The 26773-nt window shown below is 41.8% G+C and overlaps 1 protein-coding gene across 1 annotated transcript; it reads right to left on the reverse strand.

Moving 5' to 3' along the window:
• Nucleotides 1-13811: 13811 nt before the first annotated feature.
• On the reverse strand, nt 13812-14535 carry LOC143861381 (uncharacterized). The gene is made up of 2 exons (XM_077372304.1): nt 14472-14535; nt 13812-14374 (listed from the first exon to the last, which is right to left on the reverse strand). The coding sequence occupies exons 1-2, from the start codon at nt 14533-14535 to the stop codon at nt 13812-13814; spliced, it is 627 nt and encodes a 208-aa protein (XP_077228419.1).
• Between the last annotated feature and the right edge of the window lie 12238 nt (nt 14536-26773).

A 26773-nucleotide genomic window follows, 5' to 3' on the forward strand; every position in this document is an offset into this window, starting at 1 on the left:
GTTGCGGCCGATCTGGTTCTGGAAAAGTCGGTTCACTAGCCTTTGGTAAGTAGCTCCGGCGTTTTTAAGGCCGAAGGGCATAACACGGTAGCAATAAGTCCCTTGATCTGTGACGAAGGAGGTCTTTGGTATATCTGATTCGTACATCCTGATCTGGTTGTATCCGGAGAAGGCGTCCATGAAGCTCAACAATTTGTGACCCGCAGTGGCGTCGATAAGTTGATCGATCTTTGGGAGTGGATAGTTGTCTTTAGGGCAGGCCTTATTCAGATCGGTGAAATCGACGCAGGTTCTCCATTTTTCATTTGTCTTTTTGACTAGGACTACGTTTGCCAACCAGTCCGGGTATCGAATCTTGCGAATGAAGTCAGCTTTCAGAAGCCTCTCCACTTCTTCTTTTATTGCCTGTCTCCTTTCAAAAGCGAAATGCCTCCTTTTCTGCTTAACCGGTCTACAGGTTGAATCAACACCGAGCCTGTGCGTACTGACCTCTGGATCAATGCCGGGCATATCAGCGGGAACCCACGCAAAGACATTTGCATTGTCTTGGAGAAATTCAGTGAGCTGGTGCTGAATGTTGCTCCTGAGAGAGGAACCGATCAGAGCGAATTTCTCCTTATCTTCTGGGCACAGCGGAATGGAGATGAGGTCTTCAGTGGGTTGAGTCCCCCTGAGTTTGTCCCTTACATCGAGTAGTTCAATTGGTAGTGATTCCACTGCATTTTTGCCTTTGAGTGCCATCGCATAGCACTCCCTGGATAGAGGTTGATCTCCTCGAACTTCCCCCACGCCATTGGGCGTTACGAACTTCATCCTTTGGTGGTAGGCCGAAGCCACTGCACGAATCAGGTTCTGGCCAGGCCGTTCCAGGATAGCATTATACACCGAAGTGGCCCTTACTATCAGGAAGTTGACCATGGCGAACACTTGGCAAGGTGGCTCTCCGACAAGGACTGGGAGCTCAATCTGCCCCTCTACTTTCACAACCTCTCCGGAGAAGCCAAACAGGTCTGAGCTTGCCGGCTTCAGGCGGTCGTCACCTATCATCATCTTCTATGACTATTTGGGGTTATAGAAATCAAAAACCAATTTTTAATTAAAAAACCAACAGCTATATTTTGAGCTGTCGCGACGTTCTCGGAGCTCCGAGAAATTCTCGGAGTTCCGAGACAAATTCTCGGAGTTCCGAGAGAACGGCTAGAAGAAGAGAAATTCTATTGAACCATTTCTCGGAGTTCCGAGAGAATGGCCAGAAGTTGTCAAAAACTACTGGACCATTTCTCGGAGTTCCGAGCTCGGAGCTCCGAGAAAAATCTCGGAGTTCCGAGAAGCCTAAAATAAGCAGACTTTTTATATTTTTGTTGCTATTTGATTTTGGGCTGGTTCTCGGAACTCCGAGAAATTCTCGGAGTTCCGAGACAAATTCTCGGAGTTCCGAGAGAACGGCTAGAAGAAGAGAAATTCTATTGGACCATTTCTCGGAGTTCCGAGAGAATGGCCAGAAGTTGTCAAAAACTACTGGACCATTTCTCAGAGTTCCGAGCTCGGAGCTCCGAGAAAAATCTCGGAGTTCCGAGAAGCCTAAAATAAGCAGACTTTTTATATTTTTGTTGCTATTTGATTTTGGGCTTTTGGAACTCAATTCCTAAGATAATTTGGAATGTTTATGAGGGTCCCAACATGTTGGTCCACCACATAACCATTCACTAAACCATTTAAGTTCTTAAGTGTTTTTGAAAACTCTTTTGAAAAACCTTGCCTTGACTTAGAAATCTAAAGAGAAAAGATGTACAATGAAATCTATGTAACATTCAACTTCTCTTTAGCCTTGGTCTTCAATTGGTCTTCCATTTTGTGTATGCTTGCTTGAGAGATGATGTGAGCTCCACTTAGCTCCTTTGACTCTTGTGTGGTACATCTTCAAGCATGACCATGTGGTGTGTTGGTTCCTTCAATGATCAACCTATGGGCTTAACACAACACTTCAAGGCAAATTGATTAGTATTCAAAAGCATAATCAATTATGCTTAGAATCATCAAAACAAGATAGGAGAGTAGACCCTTGGGCTTACAATCTCCTCATTTTTTATGATGACAAACAAAATTGATTATGAGGTGTGTGTGGAGTGACATAATATGCAAGTGAATGCAGGAACTCCCCCTCAATATATGCACAATGATAAATGATAACAATGAGAAGCATATAGTGCATATAGGCAAGTGAATAGATAATCAATTTCAAACTTTCCCCCTTTTGTCATCGATAGAAAGGGCGAACTAAAATATATAGCAATTAGGAGTGAATGAAGATTGAGTTAGGTACTCCCCCTAAATAAATGCTTATGATATAAAATATGTAGCCAAGTAATGCACATATACCTGTTCATGATCAAGATGTTGACATATTGTCAAATTGTTAGGTATTTTAATTAAGGTGAAGGTACCTCTCCATCTTAGAGAACTAAGAAGGCTAAGAGTACCAATTGAGTATTTTTTAAGATTAACGTTTGACATCTCATTCATGCAGAAACTACCAAATAAGGATGATATGTATATACTTTATAGATAAGCTGGTGAAAGGCACAAAGTATTTATTTGGCAATTTCTTTAACTTGATCCGCACTCCAAATGTTTAAGGCACTTCGGATATAACGTATTCTATCATCACTAAGGGGTTTTGTAAAGATATCAACCAATTGTTCCTCACTGTTGATATATTTTAAGCAAATATCCCCTTTTTGTGAGTGATCTCTAATGAAGTGGTGCCTAATCTCAATATGTTTTGTTCTAGAGTGTTGTATGGGGTTCTTTGTCAAGCTTATAGCACTAGTATTGTCACATTGGATGAGAATATTTTCCATTTTAATTCCATAGTCCATCAATGTGCTTTTCATCCATAGGACTTGTGCACAGCAAGCTCCAGCTGCCACATATTCTGCTTATGTTGTGGATAGAGCTACTGAATTTTGTTTCTTGCTAAACCAAGAAACAAGTGATTTGCCTAAGAATTGACAAGTCCCACTAGTGCTTTTCCTATCCACTCTACATCCAGCGAAGTCTGCATCTGAATATCCAATGAGAGTGAAGGCAGTAGATCTTTCATACCATAGTCCCAGACTTTGGGTTCCTCTTAAGTACTTGAAGATCTTCTTGACTGCCGATAGGTGAGACTCCTTTGGATCCGATTGAAATCGAGCACAGAGACAGACAGTAAACTTAATGTCTGGTCTCCTGGCTGTCAAATAGAGTAAGCTACCTATCATACCCCTATACATCTTTTGGTCCACAGATTTGCCAAATTCATCATTTTCTAGCTTAGCAGTTGTACTCATGGGAATTCTTGATGTCTTACTGCATCCATGCCATACTTCTTTAATAACCCCTTTGTATATTTTTCTTGATTTATAAATATCCCATTTTAGTATTGTTTAATTTGGAGTCCTAAGAAGTAGGTTAACTCACCCATCATGCTCATTTCAAATTCATTTTTCATTAGAGTTGCAAATTCATCACACATTTTTTGATTTGTTGAGCCACAGATGGTGTCATCCACATAAATTTGGACAAGGAGGATATCTTGATTTTCTCTTTTGATAAATAATATTTTATCCACCTTTCCCATCTCAAAACCTTTTTCCACTAGGAATATGCAAAGCCTCTCATAACAAGCTCTAGGAGCTTGCTTTAATCCATATAAAGCTTTATCAAGCCTGAAGACATGATTTGGATGTTTGTAGTCTTCAAAACCTGGAGGTTGCTCAACATACACTTCCTCTTGGATATAGCCATTTAGGAAGGCACTTTTCACATCCATTTGATATAGTTTAAATCATTTATGAGATGCATATGCCAAGAGTATCATAATAACTTCCATACGGGCAACAGGAGCAAATGTCTCATCATAGTCTATTCCTTCCTCCTGATTGTACCCTTGGGCTACAAGCCTAGCTTTATTTCTAGTGATAATTCCATTTTCATCCATTTTGTTTCTATACACCCATCTCGTGACAATGACCGGATGATCACTAGGCCTAGGCACTAGCCTCCACACCTTGTTCCTTTCGAATTGACTCAACTCTTCTTGCATAGCCATCAACCAATATTCATCCTTTTCGGCTTCCTTGATGGACTTAGGTTCTAATTCGGATAGGAACACCAAGTTATTACTCACACTTCGATAGTATGATCTAGTTCTTACCGGCGATGTGGCATCACCTAAGATTTGGGATCGAGGATGATCTACCAATATTCTCCTATTCCTAGGCAATGAGTCATCATCTACATTCTCAACTTCCTCACTAGGTAATGTATTACTTGTAGATGCATGGGGAGGAGCATTTGTCTTAGGTAAGAGGTATTCAATAGGTTCATCCTCGTCATGTGGCATTTATTGAGGTGTTGGCTCTCTTTCATCAAATGTAACATGCATGGATTCTTCTACAACTAGGGTTCTTCTATTAAATACTCTATATGCCTTGCTATGTGTAGAATATCCTAAGAATATGCCATCATCCGACTTCTTATCAAATTTGTGTAAGTTATCTTTAATGTTCAAGATATAGCATTTACAACCAAACACTCTAAAATAGCTTATATTTGGTTTCAAGTTTTTCCAAAGCTCATAAGGTGTTTTCTTAGAAATTGGCCTCATATATACCCTATTTATGATATAGCAAGCGGTGGTAACCGCCTCCGCCCAAAAGTATCTAGGAAGATCATTCTCATGCAACATAGTTCTAGCCATTTCTTGGAGGGTTCGATTCTTTCTTTCTACAACCCCATTTTGTTGAGGTGTCCTAGGTGGAGAAAAATTGTGTTTGATGCCATGTTCATTACAGTAAGTATCAAATTGTACATTTCAAATTCCGCTCCATGGTCACTCCTAATGTAAGATATGGAGATACCTTTCTCATTTTGGACTTGATTACACAACTTAAGAAAATTTTCATAGGTTTCATCTTTATGTGCTAAAAATATGACCCATGTATATCGTGAGTAGTCATTTACAATGACAAACACGTACCTCTTTCCACCTAGGCTACTTGTCTTCATTGGTCCAAAAAGATCCATATGAAGTAGTTGCAAGGGGTAGGTGGTTGAGATCATATTTTTAGGGGTAAATGAGCTCTTCAATTGTTTACCTAATTGACAAGTTCTACAAATGTGATCTTTGGTGTGTTTGAACTTAGGCAATCCTCTAACAATGTCTTTTGAGGAGAGGGTTGAAATGAGATCCATTCCAGCATGACCCAACCTCATATGCCATAACCAAGAATCTTCACTAATGGCATCAAGACAAGTTACATTTTGGAGTCTAAGATCATCTAGCCCAATAGTGTAAATGTTATTGTCTCTAGAACCTATGAATTGTACTTTTCCATTTATCTTATTTTTAACAATGCATTTGTTGGAGTTGAAGACTACTTCAAAACCATTGTCACACAATTGACTAATGCTAATAAGATTATGGGATAAGCCATCAACATAAAGTACATCATATATGGGAGAGTTAGAGTTACCTATGGTGCCTTCTCCTTTGACTTTTCCTTTCTTATCATCTCCAAAGGTAACATCTCCGCCATCCTTGAGTGATAAGGATGCAAATTAAGTGAGGTCTCCGGTCATGTCTCTAGAGCATCCACTATCAAGGTACCATGTGTTCTTCTTGTTATGACTTTTAAGGCATACCTACATATGAATAGGCAAGTGAGATCCCTTAGGTACCCAAATTTTCTTAATCTTGCTAAGTTCATTTATTTTCACTTTAGAGTTCAATTTGATTTTATCTTGTTTAGCATACATGCAAGCAACTCTATAATGTCCTTCTAGACCATAATAAAAGCAAGTTTTAGTACCACTAGAAGAGGCCTTTACAAATTTACTTTTATAGTTTGACATTGTAGTATTCCATTTATGTCCAAGTCCACTTTTATCATGTGACAATCTTTGAATATCAACAAGCCTATCCAATTTTAGTGAACCATGTTCAAATTTTTCAAAGAGTTTCTTTAACTCATCATGTTCATGAGATAGTTTACTATTTTCATGCTTTAGCTTGTTGTTTTCAATAGATAGTTCTTGTCGATTTTCATTTAAAATCTTGATGGTAGCATTTAAATCATGAATTTCAACTTTATATTTTTATTTTCATCATCTAAAAATTCATGGTCTTTCTTTAACCAACCAAATTCTTTTGTCATGTTAGAAAGAGAATTTTCAAGTGATGCATTTTTATCAAGTTCTATTTCAAGTTCATCATGTGCACTTTGCAAGGAATCAAGAACTTATTTTAAAATAATGACATCATTTAAAGTATTTACCTCTTGATTGTCATTTGTTGAGGCCATGAAGCAAACATTATTTGCTATCAAGCAATCTTCTCCATCATTTGGTTCACCTTCACTTTCATTGTCCTCATCCCATGTGGCGGTCATTCCTTTCTTGCCTTCTCTTCTCTTGAAACGATTGTTTGAAGTAGGCTCATTGTTGAGTGGACAATCCGGGCGAATGTGTCCAAGTTTCTTGCATCCGTAGCATCGGGGTTGAGATGATCCGTCACCGAGCTCTTCTTTCTTCTTGAATGGAGGATTGGTTCTTCTATTTCTCATGCCTCCCATATTTCTTTGCAAGAACTTGATACTTCTTGTTAGGAGGGCTACCTCATCTTCCATGTCTTCCATTGCCTCTTCATTATCACCTACATTGCAAGCAAAAGCAATACTTTTTCCTTTTTCAATCTTATTTTCAATTTCGGGTGCTTTTGTTTTGAAAGTCATCTCATGGGTTATCAAGGGCCCTATTAGTTCATCTAGGTTTAAAGTGTTCATGTCTTTGGCTTCGGTGATTGCGGAGGTTTTGGATTCCCATGATAAAGGTTGGGATCTAAGGATTTTAGTCACTAAATCTCTATTTGAAAATTATTTTCCAAGTCCCCTTAGTCCATTTACAAGGTTAGTGAATCTAGTGTACATGTCGGCAATAGTTTCATCAGGTGTCATTTGAAAGAGTTCATATTGCCTAAATAGATGATTTATTTTACATTCTTTAACTTGGTTGGTTCCCTCATGGGTAACTTCTAAGGTGTCCCAAATTTTCTTAGCCGAAATCAAGTTTGACACTCTATTGAATTCTCCGGGTGATAAAGCACAAATTAGAGAATTCATGGTTTTGGCATTGTAGTTTGAGGCTTGTTGTTCGGCTTCGGTCCAATCATTTAGATTTCTAGTGCGTAATGTATATCCATTATGAATGGCTCTCCACATTTGGTAATCTTGGGTTAAAAAGATTTTTATTTTGGTTTTCCAAAATCCATAATTGGTTCCATCAAAATAGGGTGGCCTATTGTTTGAGTATCCTTCATGGTGTTGAGGGTAGTTTGCCATTTTTAGAATCTTTTCTCTAGACCGGTTAGGATTTTAAATAAAGTAGAGACGAGGCTCTGATACCAATTGAAATAAACAAGAGGGGGGTGAATTGGTTTAAACACTAATTTATACCTTTTTTAAAATTAATTATTAAACCTAATTTGAATTTTCTTCTCTTAATTAGATTTTGATTAGTTCAAATAAGATAAAAAACAAAATGAATTGCCAAACCAAAAATAAGAATGAAAGTGCAAGACAAAGAAAGAACACACCGATGTATAGTGGTTCCGGTAAAGCCCTACTCCACTCTTCTTAAGATCGTTCTTAAGGATTTTCACTATTGTGAGACTTCCACGATGCCCGGCTCCGAGGCGATTACACTCCCAAGGGATATTAAATGAGGATGCCCTTGACACCTTTACACCGACTCTCCTTCTTCGCCGAGTTCTAAGCGATACTCCCTAGGGTATTAAGATAGGATGCCCTAGCCACCTTTACAAGAAAAGAAGATGAAGATTTGCTTGGCTTCTCTTAAAAGCTTGATGCACAATGTTGTCCCTTTGATTGCTCTCCAATATAGGTTCCAAGTGAAAGCCTAAATCCAAACTGAAAAAGATTTGCAAGTTTCAAGGCAAGTTTGGGGAGAAGAAAACAAATTCTCAAGCTAAAAGGATTTGCAAGTGTTTGAATGCTTAAGGATGTTTTTCTAAATATTCAAGAGAGGAAAATAATCCTCTTGAATGAGTATTTATAGCCTCTTGACAAAATATGACCGTTTGGGGTTATAGAAATCAAAAACCAATTTTTAATTCAAATACCAACGGTTATATTTTGAGTTGTCGCGACATTCTCGGAGCTCCGAGACAAATTCTCGGAGTTCCGAGAGAACGGCCAGAAGAAGAGAAATTCTACTGGACCATTTCTCGGAGTTCCGAGAAAATTTCTCGAAGTTCCGAGAGAATGGCCAGAAGTTGTCAAAAACTACTGGACCACTTCTTGGAGTTCCGAGGGAACTCTCGGAGTTCCGAGAAGCCTAAAATAAGTAGACTTTTTATATTTTTGTTGCTATTTGATTTTGGGCTTTTGGAACTCAATTCCTAAGATAATTTGGAATGTTTATGAGGGTCCCAACATGTTGGTCCACCACATAACCATTCACTAAACCATTTAAGTTCTTAAGTGTTTTTGAAAACTCTTTTGAAAAACCTTGCCTTGACTTAGAAATCTAAAGAGAAAAGATGTACAATGAAATCTATGTAACCTTCAACTTCTCTTTAGCTTTGGTCTTCAATTGGTCTTCCATTTTGTGTATGCTTGCTTGAGAGATGATGTGAGCTCCACTTAGCTCCTTTGACTCTTGTGTGGTACATCTTCAAGCATGACCATGTGGTGCGTTGGTTCCTTCAATGATCAACCTATGGGCTTAACACAACACTTCAAGGCAAATTGATTAGTATTCAAGAGCATAATCAATTATGTTTAGAATCATCAAAACAAGATAGGAGAGTAGACCCTTGGGCTTACACGGACGTTGCCCGAGAAATACTCAAGAAGGTTGTGCTAGAGAAGGATGCTATGCGCATTGAGAAAGCAGTTGCTGATACGGCCTTCGGGTCTGGTTTTGCCTCGATTTATCAGGTAATTATTCTTATCCTCTTTCCAATTGGTTGTGTACTGCTTTTGGTAGCTCTGGTTGTCTTCTTACTTGCTGTCTATGTTTGCAGTTGAACTGCTATTGGGCTGATATGGAGAGGAAATCAAACATGTTTGCTGAAACTATAATAGATCTCCAGAAAGAGTTAGGCCAGGCCAACAAAGACAATGATCTGCTGCTTACGAAGCTGAAATAATCGAGGGAGGCGAGAAAGAATCTGATTGAGGAGTACAACAGCTTAAAGAATGCCTAGGATGAGATGATTCGAAGGGAGTTGGATGACCAAGCCTTAGAGCATTTGGCAGACAAGAAAAAGGCCGTGGACGAGAAGTAGGTTGAGTGTGATGACCTTATTTCTACTGCATATGCCGAAGCTTTTGATGCATGTAAAGGTCTTATCCTGATGTAGTATCAGGGCACTGATCTTGGTTTTGAAGATATCACTTGGGAGAGCCTGTTCGCCGAGCATGACCATGCTCCCCCCTTAGTCTCCAACAAGCGGGTTGATGTCAGTTCCCTCCCTGATGATCAAGAGGCCCCTGGCTCTTAGGCCTTTATTTTCATGCTTCTCGGTTGAGGTTTATTTATTTTGTGTTTTGGCTTTGTAGGCCATTCATGGCCTGTATGAACTATTGGGTGAGGTTTTGACCGCTTTATTTTCGAGCAATTTTGTTAGATTTTGCATGGTGGATGTTCCATGGCTTGGTATTTAATGAATTTAGAACTTGCCCAAGTCTTGTGATTTCATTGCCTTGTCGATCTATGCTTGATTGTCATCTAAGCCAATTTACTTTATCACGGGGATAGTTCCAATCGGATCAACCATGCCTTCACAGGACCTAGTCGATCAGATTAAGATTTCTGCGCATCGTTAGAATGTGGGGGCTTTTACGGACCTGCGGCCTTTGGATTTCTCCCGCCCCTGTTTCTTCTTGAGTCTTATGACTTTTCTACCCCGCTCGACTTGGTCTTGGCGTTCTTCCAAGATCGTCCTTGGAATTTGAATCCACGACCAAGTTGGATGTTTTGGTTTGACCTTAGTTTGAGAACTCGGGTTTATTATTTGTCTAACCTGTCATCATGCCTTACTTCTCCCAACCTGAGGTTGTCCTCTGGTTTTCGGGAGGGTCAGCAAGTGACTGGTTCTCTGGTTACCTGGAATAGAATTTCCAGATCTACCGTTTCTTTGAGAAGTCTGCAATGATCATAAACCTCCTTTCATTTCATTGATATCATGGGTGTTTACATTTTCTTTCTCAATCACATTCTTATTTACTGAAGGCTATATAGAAAACATGAGCATCGCTATTGATAATACTTCTTCAGGTTCTTGGAGTTCCATGTGTGTGGGAGCAAGTGCCCTACGAGGGTCTCCAATCGATAACTGCCTAGTCGGATGGCTTGGGCTACTTCGTATGGCCCCTCCCAAGTTGGGGAGAGTTTACCGACTTTTCGAGGTTGGGAAACGGCTGCCTTTCTCAGTACTAGGTCCCCGACCTTGTGGTCCCTTGGTCGGAGCTTCGAGTTGTAGTACTGGGCGACCTTTTGCTGGTAGGCTGCCACTCGAAGCTGGGAATCTTCTCTTACTTCACCAAAGAGATCGAGGTTCATCCTCAGGCCTTCATGGTTCTGTTCTTCGTTAAAGTGTTGCACACGGGAGGACGGAACACCGATCTCCACGGGGATAACAACTTCAGTTCTGAAAGTCAGGTTGAACGGGGACTCCCCTGTTGGGCCCCTAGGAGTGGTTCGATAGGCCCAGAGTACGTGGTAAAGTTCATCGGCCCATCGACCTTACCTATCGTCTAGCTTCTTTTTTATTCCTTGGAGAAGGGTTCGGTTGGTGACTTCGGTTTGTCTGTTAGTTTGAGGATGTGCTACGGAGGTGAACCGCTGTTCGATTTGTAGATCACCGCAGAACCTTCTGAATTTTCTGCTGTCGAATTGGGTTCCATTGTCTGTGATGAGCACCCCCGGGATGCCGAACCGGCACACTGCTGATTTCCAGAAGAAAGAGTGAATGTTTTTTTCCGTGATTTCCACTATGGGCTCTGCCTCTACTCATTTGGTGAAGTAGTCCACCGCTACCACTACAAATGTTCGTCCCCCGGGCGCCTGAGGGAAAGGCCACAAGATGTCCATGCCCCATACTGCAAACGGTATCGGACTGGTGATGGGAGCTAGTGGTGCTGTGATCGGAAGTAGGGGCAAACTTTTGACATTTGTCACATTTCTTGACGAGATTTAGAGCGTCTTTCCTTAAGGTGGGCCAATAAAGTCCTCTTAGAAGTATTTTTCGGATCAGCGCCTTCCCCCCTAGGTGTTCGCAGTAAATACCTTCGTGAACCTCCTGTAAGGAGTATTTAGCATCGATGGAGTGAAGGCATTTCAGGTGTGGACATGTGTAGGATTTTTTGTATAGGTTTTGGCCATCGTAGCTGAAACGAGATGCTCTTTGGATCACTACGTGGTTCCTTTTTGTCTTCCGAGAGCTTCCCATCTCGAATGTATCGAATAATTTCATCCATCCAACATGGTTCCCTTTCTACTTGCATTGTCTCCTTGATCTCAGTTTCAATGGTGGCTTTCTTCATATGTTCAACGCATATGCGTCCCAACGCTAGGTACCCTGATGCTGCTAGTCGGGATAATGCGTCTGCTTTCGTACTTTCTTCTCAGGGGATGCGCTCTTTTTCAAAACTCTGAAGCTTTTTTATGAGATGTTGGACTCTAGCAAGATACTTGACCATCCTTGAGTCCTTTGCTTCAAATTCGCCATTCACCTGGATGACAACAAACTTTGAATCGCTGAAGGTTTTAAGCGGATCTGCGTGCACCTGGATTGCTAGGTTCATTCATGCTATCAACGCCTCGTACTCGGCTTCGTTGTTCGATGCGCGGAATCCGAACCGAATGGCGTATTCAACGATGAAATTGTCGGGTCCTGTTAGAATGAGGCCGGTCCCACTCCCTTGTTTATTGGAGGAGCCGTCTGCATAGAGTTCCCAACCGTTGTCTGGATCTTGCCGGTCGTCCTTGTCTGGATCCATCGGTGCTTCGGGGTTCAGGGTCCTTTCCTCATGCTCTTGCCCTCCAGGAGTAGTTGTATTATCCCCTCCTGGAGGGGTTGAGTGCTTTCCGTGCTGTTCCTGTTTTCCTGTCCCTCGGGCATAGTTGTATTATCCCCACCTGAGAGTTGTTGAGGGCTTTCCTGTTGTTCTTCTGATCGCATGGGTTGAATGCACTCTACTACGAAATTGGCCAGGATCTGTGCTTTTATCGCAGGTCGAGGTAAGTACCTGATATCAAACACACTGAGTTCTACAGCCCATTTGACTAGTCGTTCGGAGGTGTCGGGCTTGTGTAGGATTTGCCTCAGTGGTTGGTCGGTCAGCACTTTGATAGTGTGCGCCTGGAAGTACAGCCTTAGCTTTCATGCTGCCATTACCAGTGCATATGCCAGCTTTTCCATTCTGGTATACCTCGTCTCGGCATCGTGCAATACTTTACTGACGTAGTATACTGGTTTCTGCTGCCTATGATCTTCTCAAATCAAGACTGCTAACAAGGCTATAGGGCTCACGGACAGGTATACTATCAACTCCTCTCCAGGTTCGGGCTTAGTGAGCAATGGAGGTGAAGAGAGGTGCTGCTTTAGCTCTTCGAATGTTGTTTGACATTCGGTCGTCCAAGGGGCGGTTTTTATTCCCTTGATAGCCTGAAAGAAAGAAAGGCATCTCTCTGCTGATTTTGACATGAATCTTCCCAATGCTGCAACCATTCCAGTCAGCTTTTGTATTTCTCGGATAGTAGCAGGAGGAGCCAAATCTATAACAGCTTGAACTTTTTTCTGGGTTGACTTCGATCCCTCTCTGACTGACCTTAAATCTAAAAAACTTGCCGGCCGTAACTCCGAAAGCACATTTGATTGGATTCAACTTCATTTTATATTCTTTTAAGACCCGAAATGTCTCTTCGAGATCTAAGATGTGATCGACTTTCTTCTTGCTCTTGACGAGCATATCATCTACATATACCTCCATGTTTCTGCCGATCTGGTTCCAAAAAAGCTTAGTGACTAACCTCTGATATGTGGCCCTAGCATTTTTAAGGCCGAAGGGCATGACTCGGTAGCAATATAACCCTTGATCGGTGACGAAGGATGTCCTTGGGATGTCTGCTTCGTACATTCTGATCTGGTTGTATCCTGAAAAGGCATTCATAAATGTTAGTAGCTCGTGGCCTGATGTGGAGTCAATAAGCTGGTTAATCCTGGGGAGTGGAAAACTGTCTTTTGGACAAGCCTTATTTAGATCAGTGAAATCTATGCAGATTCTCCACTTTCCGTTGGATTTCTTCACCATCACCTCATTAGCTAGCCAATCGGGATATTTGATCTCCAAAATGAACTCCGCTCGGAGAAGTTTTTCAACCTCTTCTCTAATAGCTGCTTGTCATTCGGAGGTGAAGTGTCTTTTCTTTTGTGTGATTGGCTTATAAGTTGGGTCCACGCTGAGTTTATGGACACTGACCTCTGGGTCAATACCTGGCATATCGTCCGGAGTCCATGCAAAAACATCAGCGTTGCTTCTGAGAAATTGATTCAACTGACTTTTGACTTCATCTAGCGATGATCCTATTTGCACAGTTTTCTCAGCCTGATCCTTGTACAGCGGGATTTGAACAAGTTCTTCCACGGGCTTGTTGACGACAGCTTGGGCTTTATCCCGTAGGTCCAGTATTTCAATGGGCATCGCTTTTGGCGACCTTTTCCCCTTAAGAGCGGTGACATATCATTCTCTAGAGCGAATCTGGTCACCTTTTACTTTGCCGAGCCCTCTTGGGGTGATGAATTTCATCTTTTGGTGATAGGCTAAAGGTATCGCTTTCAACAAGTTCTGCCCTGGTCTCCCAAGAATTGCATTATACACTGATGGGGTGTTTACTACCAAGAATTCGACCATTGCGGTAGCTCGCGGCAGCGCGCTCCCCATGAGGACCGGCAACTCTATAGATCCTACTACCTTGACGATCTCTCCTGCGAACCCATACAGTTCCGTGGAGGAAGGCTTCAGGAGGTCGTCTTTGATTCCCAGCTGCTTGAAGGTGTGGTAGTATAAGATATCCGCGGAACTTCCATTGTCGACCAGGATTCTTGGCGTCTCAAAGTTGGCGATCAACATGGTGATGACGAGGGTCTCATTATGCGGTAAGATCACATCATTCAGATCAACATCGGAGAATGAAATTGTGTTGTCCGCTTTCAATTTCTTATCAGGAATGTGCACTGAATTGACTTGGCGGGCATAGGCTCTGCGAGCAGCTGAGGAAGTTCCTCCAGCGGCCGGCCCTCCCACTATGGTCGTAATGACCCCAGTTGGTTCGAAGGATAGCTCTATTGCTGGAGGACTTGCCGAGGCTGGAGATTTGGTCGGCTTCCCCCCGATGGCGACCTTTGCGGACTCTTTCTTCTACCCTGACTGGGAATTCAGGGTTCTCTCTTTTCCTGGCCTCCATTCCTGACATACTTTCTCAGATGCCCCCGCTTAATGAGCAGTTTGATTTCCTCTTTCAAGTGTCAACACTCGTTGGTATCGTGCCCGTGGTCCTTGTGATATCTGCAATATTTGAACTTGTCTCTCTTGTTGCTATTAGTAGACATTTTGTCTGGCCACCTGAGGAAGTCTTCATTTCTTATGGCAGCCAGGATTCTAGCCCTGGATGTGTTGAGCGGGGTATAGTTTTCTTCTCTTCGAACTGGGTTCCTATCCTTTCGGGGTGGTTCATCCTCTCGCCTGTGCTTCTGGCTTGATGATTGCCCATTCTTTTTAGATTGGCCACCGTATTTTCTATTCAGAGCGGCCACAGTGTCCTCTACCGAGATGTATTTTTCAGACTTCGCGATCAAATCGGCCAAGGAAGTCGGCGTCTTCCGCGCTATTGATCGTTTGAGGTCATCTGACTTAGCTCCCGATAGCAGAGCGTTCACGGCCGCCGACGGATCTAGATTTGTTATCTGCAAGGCTTCTCTGTTGAACCGGCGCATAAAAGTCTTTTAGAGACTCGTTGTGCTCCTGCCTCAGTGCCATGAGTGATGCGGCCGTCTTCTTGGTCGACGACTCATGAAGTGTTGGACCAAGCTGTCTGCGAGATCTTCGAATGAACTGATGGAGTTTTGTTTTAGGCCTACATACCAATCTCTGGTAGCACCAGAGTGGCTGGGAATGCTCTGCATAGGAACCCATCCGAGACCTGATGTAAAAGCATCTTAGTCCTGAAGATCTCCATATGGTCCACAGGATCAGTTGTCCCATCATATCGGGGAATCAGCGGCATTTGAAAGTCTCGAGGAGTTGGTGCGCCTAAGATGGCTTATGTAAATGGAGGCTTGCTATTAAAAGCCTTGAGGTTGAGATTTTTACTTTCTCTGGCCAACTCTTTGATTCGATGATCAATCTCCTCAAGCTTCCGCTCTACACGCTCGTCTTTCTTATCCTCTTTTCTCTCTCTGCGTTTTTTACGCTCTTGTAGAGGACCAGAAACAGAATCCGATAGACTCTCGGACCTTCTCTTGTGGCTCTGGTGTCTTGCTTGTTCTGTGATATTTTTCAGATCTTGTCGCCGGTTTACTGATCTCGATCGGTACCGTCGACAATTTTGACTTGGCGACGGGGATCGCCCCCGACGTTTATTCCTGCTCATCGAGGGAGATCGCTCGCTACTGTACCTTGAGCATCGGTTGGGGGAGCGGAGACGAGACCTGAAGTGATTGGGTGGTTCTTCATGCCTATGGGACACTCCTTCTCTTTGCAATTGTGGCTCCGGAGGCTGTGGTGGACGTGCGAGAGGAGGGTGAGTGAGAATTTTCACTTGCTTAGTTAGATCGGTGACTTGTCGCATCATCTGGTTGAATTGTTCTGCCGGGAGCTGAACAACTGGTTCGACCGATCGCTGATCTTCTTCCAGCACTTGGTCTTTTGACTGGACTTCGACTACGACTTGTGAAGCTAGGCGCCGGCTTCTAGGAGGAGGACAGGGAAGTGGAGGGTCTCTAAGTGGCTGCTGAGAGTGAACTCCTCACCCTGATTCCGCTCCTCGGCCTGAAACCGCACAGTTGCTCTTCCTGCCTGCCATGTGGGAGATTGGGGACAGCTTTTTGTTTGAGTCCCACGGATGGCACCAAACTGTTGTGGTTAAAAACAGTCAATGTGATATGGCAGTTCAAGAAGAGAGAATTTGGCTAGGTTGGATGTTGATTTGATCGTCTGACAGAGAGGGTCTGGTACTCAGATGAGTCCTGCACAAAGTAGCACCCGGTCAGAAGACCAACCCGGAGTCGTGGCTCCGGATTGGCCCTTCGACACTCAAGTCAGCATATGACCTCATCTTTGGACCAAAAATAGTGATGAATAGTAATTTCTCGGGTTCTGGACCCTTACCTTTGAGCCTTGGACGGCCATTTATAGTAGGTGGTTAGAGTCGATTTACTTTTTTACCCTTTAGATAGGTGTCGCCCTGTGGTTGGGCGAGGGTCAACTTTTCCTTTACTTTCTAGGGTTAGCTCCTTAATTAGTCCCTGATAGCGGGGGTAATTAAGGTATACCACCAGAGGACACGTGTCACTTCCTGGTTGGATGATTAATTCTGGCCCCCATCAATATCTAAACCTTTAACCCTTACACGTGACAATGCATCCTTTCTTATGCTGATTGTTTCTTATATAACAAAAAAGTATTAATAAATACAAGGGAGTATATATAAATTCAGCCATTATAGAAAAAAATATTTTCATTAATGATACTAATGTTTGATGTAGGAAATTCTTGAAACCATTTTCCACAATTCCTATTCAATCCTTATATACTTGAAGAGCTCGTCCTCTTTGTAAAATGAATGAGTGCGATAATTTTGGATCCTTAATTACAATTAATCCTAAACTGGAGCACTTAGGGGATAGGCCAGGACAGTGGAAATCCCGGGTAAGTCCCAGCGATTTCCAATTCCTGTCTCCCCCATGAGAACTTCCTATTCCTGAATTTAAACTACATCCAAACAAACCATTAGGTATGGAAAACACGTGACCACCTGAAGTCCACAGATGACATATAATCCTCCATTTTTTGTTTTGTCTCCTTGCTAATAAATGGGTACGTGCTATTTTATCCATGGGTCACTCTGCTATTCATATCCTTCCCACGTGAAATTTCCACTTCCAAAGCTTCATCCCCATGTGATGCCTCCCCTTCTATTTCTTAAAATGACTAGTTTAATGAGTTCTTATATGGTGAACTCCCAAAATTCATCCAAGGAAATGTTTTACTGGGAGTAAACTCATGGAGTCGACTCTTTTAATTTAGCTCGTAAATGGGTTGCCCCCCTCCATTCACCCTCCAAATGCATGAAACGACTTAAAAAAAACATAGTAAGTAAGGAGGAGGTAATTGGATAGCATTGGGGGTAGGAATGGCGGGTGTTTTAAGGATTTGGAAGTTCTTTATTTTCGCTTCTGCGGTTTGTTGGTTGGCGTTTGATCGCCTTTTGTTTTTCAGTTTTTCGCCTTTTGTTTTTCAGTTTTGCAGCTGTTTTCTTTTCTTGTTGTTGTTCCCCCTTCATGTTTGAGGGGCTGCTTTGAGCTTCATGTATCCTTCTCTTTTTTCTAATATATCTGGTCCGGGTCTACCTAGGCCCAGCTTACCTATAAAAAAAAAAGGTAATTTATAGGGTAAGTTTGAAAATCCAAAGTATAAAAATAAAAAAAAATAAAAAAGATAGAAAATACCTTAAAATCTACAAAAAAAGAAAAGAAAAGAAAATGATCCTGGAAAAAAGGGAAATAACATTTTTTTTTAGTAGGTGAAAAAAAAGGGGGGAAATAACATTGTCAATAGAATATATACCAGTAAAAAAACATTATCTATAGAAAATAACAAAAATGCCCCTTTTTCATAAAAAACCAAAATACCCTTTTCATATAAAATGACTAAAGTATCTCTATCTAATAGAAAACGACCAGAACATCTATTTCTGAAAAATGGCCAAAATGCCATTATCTGATAGAAACTGACCAAAATACCCCTATTCCATAGAAATTATCAAATTACCTCTATATAATATAAAAAAAGGGTTTTGTTAACGAGTGCCCTCGTCCGCATTGAAAATGTAAATCTAGACATTTTTTTAGAAGAAAGACTCAAAAGCCATGTAAAACTCTTAATCCCTATCTAAATTTATTGTAAATTTATATTTTCAATGCACCTTAACGAGTATCCCGGGGCACTCGTTAACAAAACCCATATAAAAATAACCAACATACCCTAATTTCATGGAAAATGGCTAAAGTGTCCATATCTCATAGAAAATGACCACAATACCCTTGTGTACAACGTGACACAATGTCCATCCTTACACTCATTGCTTCCTTGATAAAAAACAATGTCCATCACTAAAGGAAGGTGAGTTTAAATATCAACTTGATAAATGCATATACAATTCAATCATTACAGAAACGTTATTTTCATTAAGGATATAAACTAATGTGGGAGCAAACAATTCTCGAAACCATTTTTCATAATTTCTATATAACCCAATAAAGAAAGGGAAATGATTTCAACACAAACATGTTTTGATACATGACGCCATGTTTCTTGTCTTTTATATTTAAAGAGCTGTAAAAGGGTTTTTACGGTCCCTAAGAAGCACTTACGTGACAATTAAATGCTAAAAGACAAGATACATGAGCGCATCTATGAAACCATAGTTGTGCTGAAATCATTTCCCTAAAGAAAACCCAAATCATTGAGCTTTGAAAAGAAGGTTGAAGTTTGGAATGATCGTATAAAGAGAATTCTTGGAATTCCGTAGGATGAGTATTTATGTCATTCATAGTGGTGTTCACTAGCTCCCCATGAGATAACTTTAAATCTTTTCGAGGTAAAAGATCACCTGCCTTGGGAGCATGAGTTAGGTGATACTGGTTTCGACTTTCGAGTATAAATAATGATAATATAGACATAGATTTTAAATTGTGAGCCACAGGTATAGTAAATGCTATCTTCAAAGTATAGATGGATAATAATTGGTGGGCCCTCATTTTCGTCTCTAAAAGGGGTCTTCTTGGGCTCTCATTTCTCACCATTCTCCTCATCTCCTATCACCACCCCTTTCAAGTAATAATGGTCCTTCCCAAGAACTTTCCAATCTCTCTTCTTGCCTTCTTGTGTTTAAATTCAGTAGCCATGACAACCAAAGACTTTGACTACTACCAACTTGTACTCATGGTAATGCTTTTTCTTCTCATTTTCTATCAACAAACGTACAAACTTGTTGTGAGACCTGTTGGATTACACCCTGTTGTTTTGATCAACACACCCCTCACTTCATTTGAACCCTAACCTTCCCTCACTCATGTTAATGCTTTTTTCTTCTCATTTTCTATCTTCAAAAGTACAAACTTGTTGTGAGACCAGTTGGATTGCACCCCCGTGTTTTCATAAATACACCCCTCACTTCATTTTAACCAAGCAGTAATAGTGTTAAGAAATTTCAGGGCCACTTTAGAAGAAACCATTAACTACAAGGAGATGATTTTTTCACCGCCCCATGCACAATTATGTACCCCCCTTTTAACGTTATTTAAAATAAAAAAGCATTAAAGTACGTCTGCCCACAATTCACGTTAAAGGGTGGTGCATGTTAGACCTAAAATCGGTAACAGGTACAGCAGTGGCGTAAGAACTGAGAGCGAGTGACGAGGGAGGTTGAGTATGAGTCCTGTGGTGAGTGCTTAGTCCTGCACAAGGCAAACGAGGTCAGAAGACCAGACCGGATTTTAGTCCGGACAGGTCCTTCGACACTCAAGTCAGTATGAGCAAGAGTGAAGGGAAATGTCAGTTTTTAGGGAGAAGAGGGTTTTTAGCATTACTGTGGAACCAGATCCGGGACGGGCGTGGAGGACGGGCCCCGCGCGAGTCTCTCTAGATCGTCCACGTGAAGGAGAGCCCCACCAAGGAACTCTCGAAAGAGTGCCCCTCACAGCATGAGCGGCGATGTAAAGTGAGATACCTCTCGATTCGGGGACTAGCCCAGATTCGAGACGTACCTTAAACAAAGAAGAGTCGCCATCCAAGGAAGTGGGCCCTGGATCCCATGCTGTGCTCTGTTGCAACGGATAACCAGAGATATAAAATAGGGTTCGTGCCTGATGACGAATGGGGAAGGGATTAGGCGCCCCCAATTCGCCCAAGTGCTAGCACCTGGTCTCTTATGCCATTTATTATTAATTTTGAAGAGTTTTGGGCGAAAATCATGCGAAATGAGAACGAATATCTCCGAGATAACGTCTAGCTAATCATGCATGTCTCGGAGATGAATAAGAAGCACACACAAAAGAAATGAAAGATATGTCGCCTAAGAATAGCTAGGTTATGAGTGACATGCCTAATTGGTGTCTAAGTTCTGGTGGACAAGCACATGCATGTTACAGCTAAAGGTATAGGATCTGTACATAAAAATAAGAAAACACAGCAAAACACACAACACAACACGACTCGACAAGACAAATTCTAAAATTCTAATGCAGGACTTGACTCGGACCAGGATGGCCATCCATCCTAGCTGCACTACGTATCCCGGCCTCGGGAAGAATCAGAGCCAACGTAGTTCGGTGTCCTATGCTAAACTACAATGCCTAAACCTCTAGGACCGCTATCCTAGACTCGATCAACTAGACTCGACTAGTTTTTAAAGCTTTTTGTGCGATTGCTTAAATTCAAGTGGATTGTGATTTTTACGACTCTCTATATGTCCTAACTAATGCAGGTTGTTTAGCCTTAAGCTAATGCAGGTGGGCCCTACATCCTATGTGTATCTAGGCTGTGCAACATAAAGAAAACCATGGGCTGACTATATGCTTCCTAGTCTAGCCATCGGTTCGACTAAGTGTCTGACCGATCGACTCGAGGCCTCCTAACTCTAGGGACACTCACACGACATGACACACCACATCAATACAAATCAAGACCGACTCCTAACTCTAAAACACCCTAAATATCTAGGACAGACTCCTAACTCTAGGGGAAGATCTTTTTTGAAAAGGTTTTGAAGTTTTTTGTATTTTTGGGAGGTTTTGAAGTTATGAAAAATGGTGAAAGTTGTGAGAAATATTTACAAAAATGGTGACTGAAAATGGTGAAAGGGTGTAAAAATGGTGACTGAACTCAGGGTGCCAGCAGCACGCCTGAGCTGCCTACGTACCCCTCAGCTAGGGATCAAGCCATCCGTAGTTCGGAACAGAATTCCTAACTACTCTGCACATGACTCAAGATTTTTTGAAATTTTGATTTTTAAAATGTTTTTGGATTTTGAATTGTTTTTTAGATGTTTTTGAATTTTCAAGTGTTTTTTTGGAATGTTTTTGTTGTTTTCAAGTATTTTTGAAATGTTTTTATTGTTTTTTGACACCAGAGAATAAAATCCTATCATCATAAGGGTAGGGAGACTTCTGGAATCCCGCAAAGGTTGGACATCATCCTATACTTTGCGGGGGAACGAACAGGAAAATAACTCGGCAAGGGTTGGACAGCATCCTATACCTTGCAGGAGCGGGTAAAGATCACAACTTGATGGGAGGATGGACAGAATCCTAACCCCTATGATGACAGGAAAAATTCCTGGACTGACTGAAGGACTGACTCCTGTGCTGAAGACTGTTATAATTACTATTTATAATTACTATACAAGATTACTATTCAAAAATACTATTCATAATTACTATTTATAGGTACTATTCAAAACTACTATTCATAATTACTATTTATAAGTACTATTCAAAACTACTATTCATAATTACTATTTATAAGTACTATTCAAAACTACTATTCATAGTGGGACCCGCTGATGTGGGACCCGCTGTTGTGGGACCCGCTGTGGGACCCGCTGATGTGTGACCTGCTGTGGGACCCGCCGATGTGGGACCCATTGATGTGGGACCCGCTGTGGGACCCGCTGATGTGGGACCCGCTGTGGGACCCGCTGTTGTGGGACCCGCTGTGGGACCTACTGATGTGGGACCCGCTGTGGGACCCGCGGATGTGGGACCCGCTGATGTGGGACCCGCTGTGGGTCCCACTGATATGGGACCCGCTGTGGGACCCGTGTAGTGCAAAGAATGAATAATTAAAAAAAAAAAAAAAAATGAACTTACACCACAAAAGATCCAGGAAAGTGTTGACAGAGTCGTGCTTGTGTGGGGCCCGCTGATGTGGGACCCGCTGATGTAGGACCCGCTGATGTGGGATCCGCTGGAGGTGGGGCCCGCTGGAGGTGGGGTGGAGGAGATGTGGATGCTGGTGGAGATGGTGTTGGCTAGCCCCCTTTTTTTTTTTTTTTTTTTTTATCTGCTGAAGAGGGTGAGAGAGAGTGGGAGCTGAAAACAAAGAGAGGATGAGGCAGAGAGAGGTCAGGAGCAGAGTCCCCCAGAGTGAGAGGAGAGGATCCCCATATAGAGGTAGAGATGGGATCCTGTGGAGAAGGTGAGCCGTCCTCGGAAGAGGGCGGATTTTCCGGCTTTTGAGAGGGTTGTTGGGAGACGTCATTGAGCTGCTCAGCAGGAAGACCGAGACCAGACTTTTGATTTTTATTTTATTTTTTCCACATGGCTTGTAATCATACCATATATATATAAAAAAAAAAAGAAAAGAAAGAAAAACACCCCATCAAAACAGTAAGAAGTCTTTGTTCCATATAACCGTCCAAAACCCGTGAATAGAAACTATTGTTGAAAATATAGCTTTGGTAGGACCCATTTATTCCATGCACGTATATCTTTTTTTTTTTTGTTAAAAATAGAAAAGAGAGAAGCCTCCCCCAAATATCCCTTCTTTCATTGCCATATTTCAAATGAGAGGAGAAGCAAAAGTCCAACAATGTTTCTTTTTATATTATAAGGATGACGGTTGTCTTTTCAAAAGTGCCCTCCTTTTCTCATTGGATCCCCTCAAAATAATTTTTCTAATAAAGAAAGAGAGCTCAAAGACTTTGCTCATTTAGCCGTTTCACAAATAATTCTAATAAGCTTTCTTTTACTTGTCTTTTTCTTGGTGGGACCCACAAAAAATGCCTTTACAATGTGCGGGCCCCCCTGTTTGATCCAAATCTAAACAAATGGGGCCCACCAAACGGATCCAAATTCTCTCTTACTCGGATTCATTCTATTCATTTTCCGCCTGACCTTGGGATTTCATTCGAATACGCGGTTTTAGGGCCCTGTCAAAATGGGGTGTCTACAGATGCCCCTCTTTGGCAGAGCGTGCTTGTCGCGCGAATGTCAAAGCTGAACAGACAACACATTTTGACTGGCCCAAAATCAGAGGGTTTTTTCTTTTCTTTTTTTTTAAATTTTGGATTTTTTTGTTTTTTATTTTTTTTTTGGATTTTTGAAAATGATACGCACAAAGATAACACGGTGAAATAGCCTTTCACCGGACGCTGACTCTACAAACGCTGGTGAGATAGCCTCTCTTGAACTCGTAACTCAATTATGGATATTGAACTCGTAACTCAATTATGGATATATGGATGAGATGGCCTCTCAAGGGATAGTGAGACAGAGACAGACTCTCACCAATTGCAGAATGGAATGATTAGACAACATCTAATTAAGCCACTCAGGGATTTGGAGATTGTAAAGCGGAATGATTGGACAGCATCATGATCAAACCTGATTCGGGATCCGAGAAGACGGCATCTTGACAAATGAACGCAGCGAATTGATTAGACAGCATCATGATCAAACCTGGATCGGGATCTGAGAAGACAGCATCTTGACAGATGAACGAAGCGGAATGATTAGACAGTTATCATGATCAAACCTGGATTGGGATCTGAGAAGACAGCATCTTGACAGATGAACGAAGTGGAATGATTAGACAGTTATCATGATCAAACCTAAATTGGGATCTGGGAAGACAGCATCTTGACAGATCAACACAGCGGAATGATTAGACAGCATCATGATCAAACCGGAATTGGAATCTGAGAAGACAGCATCTTAACAGATGAATGAAGCGGAATGATTAGACAGTTATCATGATCAAACCTGGATTGGGATCTGAGAAGACAGCATCTTGACAGATGAACGAAGCGGAATGATTAGACAGTTATCATGATCAAACCTAAATTGGGATCTGAGAAGACGGCATCTTGACAGATGAACAGGGCGGAATGATTAGACAGTTATCATGATCAAACCTAAATTGGGATCTGAGAAGACGGCATCTTGACAGATGAACAGGGCGGAATGATTAGACAGTTATCATGATCAAACCTAAATTGGGATCTGGGAAGATAGCATCTTGACAGATCAACACGGCGGAATGATTAGACAGTTATCATGATCAAACCTAAATTGGGATCTGGGAAGATAGCATCTTGACAGATCAACATGGCGGAATGATTAGACAGTTATCATGACCAAACCTAAATTGGGATCTGGGAAGATAGCATCTTGACAGATCAACAGGGCGGAATGATTAGACAGTTATCATGATCAAACCTAAATTGGGATCTGGGAAGATAGCATCTTGACAGATCAACATGGCGGAATGATTAGACAGTTATCATGATCAAACCTAAATTGGGATCTGGGAAGATAGCATCTTGACAGATCAACATGGCGGAATGATTAGACAGCTATCATGATCAAACCTAAATTGGGATCTGGGAAGATAGCATCTTGACAGATCAACACGGCGGAATGATTAGACAGTTATCATGATCAAACCTAAATTGGGATCTGGGAAGATAGCATCTTGACAGATCACCACGGCGGAATGATTAGACAGTTATCATGATCAAACCTAAATTGGGATCTGGGAAGATAGCATCTTGACAGATCAACACGGCGGAATGATTAGACAGTTATCATGATCAAACCTAAATTGGGATCTGAGAAGATAGCATCTTGACAGATCACCACGGCGGAATGATTAGACAGTTATCATGATCAAACCTAAATTGGGATCTGGGAAGATAGCATCTTGACAGATCAACACGGCGGAATGATTAGACAGTTATCATGATCAAACCTAAATTGGGATCTGAGAAGACAGCATCTAGGCAGATCAACAAAGCGGAATAATTAGACAATCATCATGATCAAACCACTCTAGGAACCAAGAACACGAAACTCAAGAAGGAACAATTTTGATTCAAGAAATCGAGATTGTGATCGAGTCCATTACAAGATTGATCGTCTCTTGCCGAGAACGTTAGGAGTGTGCGATCTCTGTTGAGAACCAGACACAGGTAACTTGCTGAGGTTTTGAGTATTGACCATTTTTCTGATTTTGCCGGGGGTTGAAGGCTGCGCGAGCAAATTCTAGACTCTGCTTGGGAAACTGATTTTCTGGGGAAGTTGACCTTTCAGAGAGTGCACTCGTCTGAGAAGTTTGAAGTTTGGCTCGAGATATACTCGTACATCTCTTATCTCAACTTACCGAAGACATTGGCACTGATTGCTTTTTGTGCTTGATATCTTTTATGACGCAAGTCATAAAAGATGCCCCTAGTATATTGTGTTTCCATGACAGGAGTTTTAAGGAGGCAGGACAATGATGGTTGAAGAAAAGATGCTTCGTTTCATGAAGGCTCGAGGATGCAAAGTTCTTTTGTATGGAGAGAATAGGACAATAACCATGATGGCTGAGTCTGGAAATCTCTTCTTTCGCATGGCTCACTTTTGGAGGCTTAAGGTCTCGGGTAGGTTTGAACAAGATGTCTCCCGCCCCTTCTGATACCTAAACCAGGATTTACTCTGAATTTTCTTCGCAATTTGGAGGACACGCTCCCATTCTTCTAGCACCCGACAGTTTGGACTTTGCAAGGAAAGGGAACACAAATATGAAGGAGGAATAGATTTCCAAGGACTCGGTCAAAGAAGATTCTTGTTGTTCGGAGGACTCGACTCGCTTTCGACTCACTCTTGGATCTGATGTGTTATTTTTCAAGGGTATGGCTTAGCCACTCTTAGAGTATTTCGAAGACCGTGTCAAGAGGCACTATTCTCCTTTTTCAGTGTTTATGTCATGATTATTATCCCTTTCGGATTGCTCGGTTTCAATGCCCCTAGTTTAGATGAATGTTAAAGTAAGCTTGCTGGCACTACTTGGACTCCAAGATTTTACCCTGGTTGAAGACTGTTTCTCCACCTCAATGATTCACTTTTTGCTGGAAGTCATTGCCATTGACCAGATTGCCTTTTCAGGTTTTCAATCTGACGGACCGCTTGCCCTAACTTTTGCCTGGTTCGCCCTTTCGGGTTTTCAATCCAGCGGGCTCGATACCCTAACTTTTGCCTAAGCTTACTTTTCAGTTGTCAACTTAGCGGGTGAATGACCCTAAATTTTGCCTAGACCGCCCTCTCGGGTTTTCAGCCTAACGGGTCTTCAGACTCCATCGTTTTTTTTTTTTTGACTTTGAACCTCTGCTTGTTCACCAGAAGGACTTTCTAGGTGGGCTGGGGTTCAAAACGGTTGGATATTTCTTTTGGATTTCAAAGTTTCGATTAGACTTGGATTGGCCAGGTTGCCTAAGTACCCCAACAATGGAGGATCAGGTTCGAGTGGTTCGCTGAGGTTTGGAACAGAATGATTTGGCTTTTAAGCTCAAAGGTTGAAAGGGAATAATTTGACTTTTATCCCAAAGGTTGAAAGGGAATAATTTGACTTTTATCCCAAAGGTTGAAAGGGAATAATTTGAC

The sequence above is a fragment of the Tasmannia lanceolata genome, unplaced genomic scaffold, assembly GCF_043159265.1.
Source record: "Tasmannia lanceolata isolate RefF3 unplaced genomic scaffold, GAP_Taslan_0.1 ptg000037l, whole genome shotgun sequence".
In the NCBI taxonomy this organism is placed as follows: Eukaryota; Viridiplantae; Streptophyta; class Magnoliopsida; order Canellales; family Winteraceae; genus Tasmannia; species Tasmannia lanceolata.

Coding starts and splice junctions, on each gene's coding strand:
- LOC143861381 (XM_077372304.1), bottom strand. CDS start 14,535: ATGGAGGCCAGGAAAAGAGAGAACCCTGAATTCCCAGTCAGGGTAGAA. Junction 14,375..14,471: donor AGAAGAAAGAGTCCGCAAAG/GTCGCCATCGGG, acceptor TTACGACCATAG/TGGGAGGGCCGGCCGCTGGA.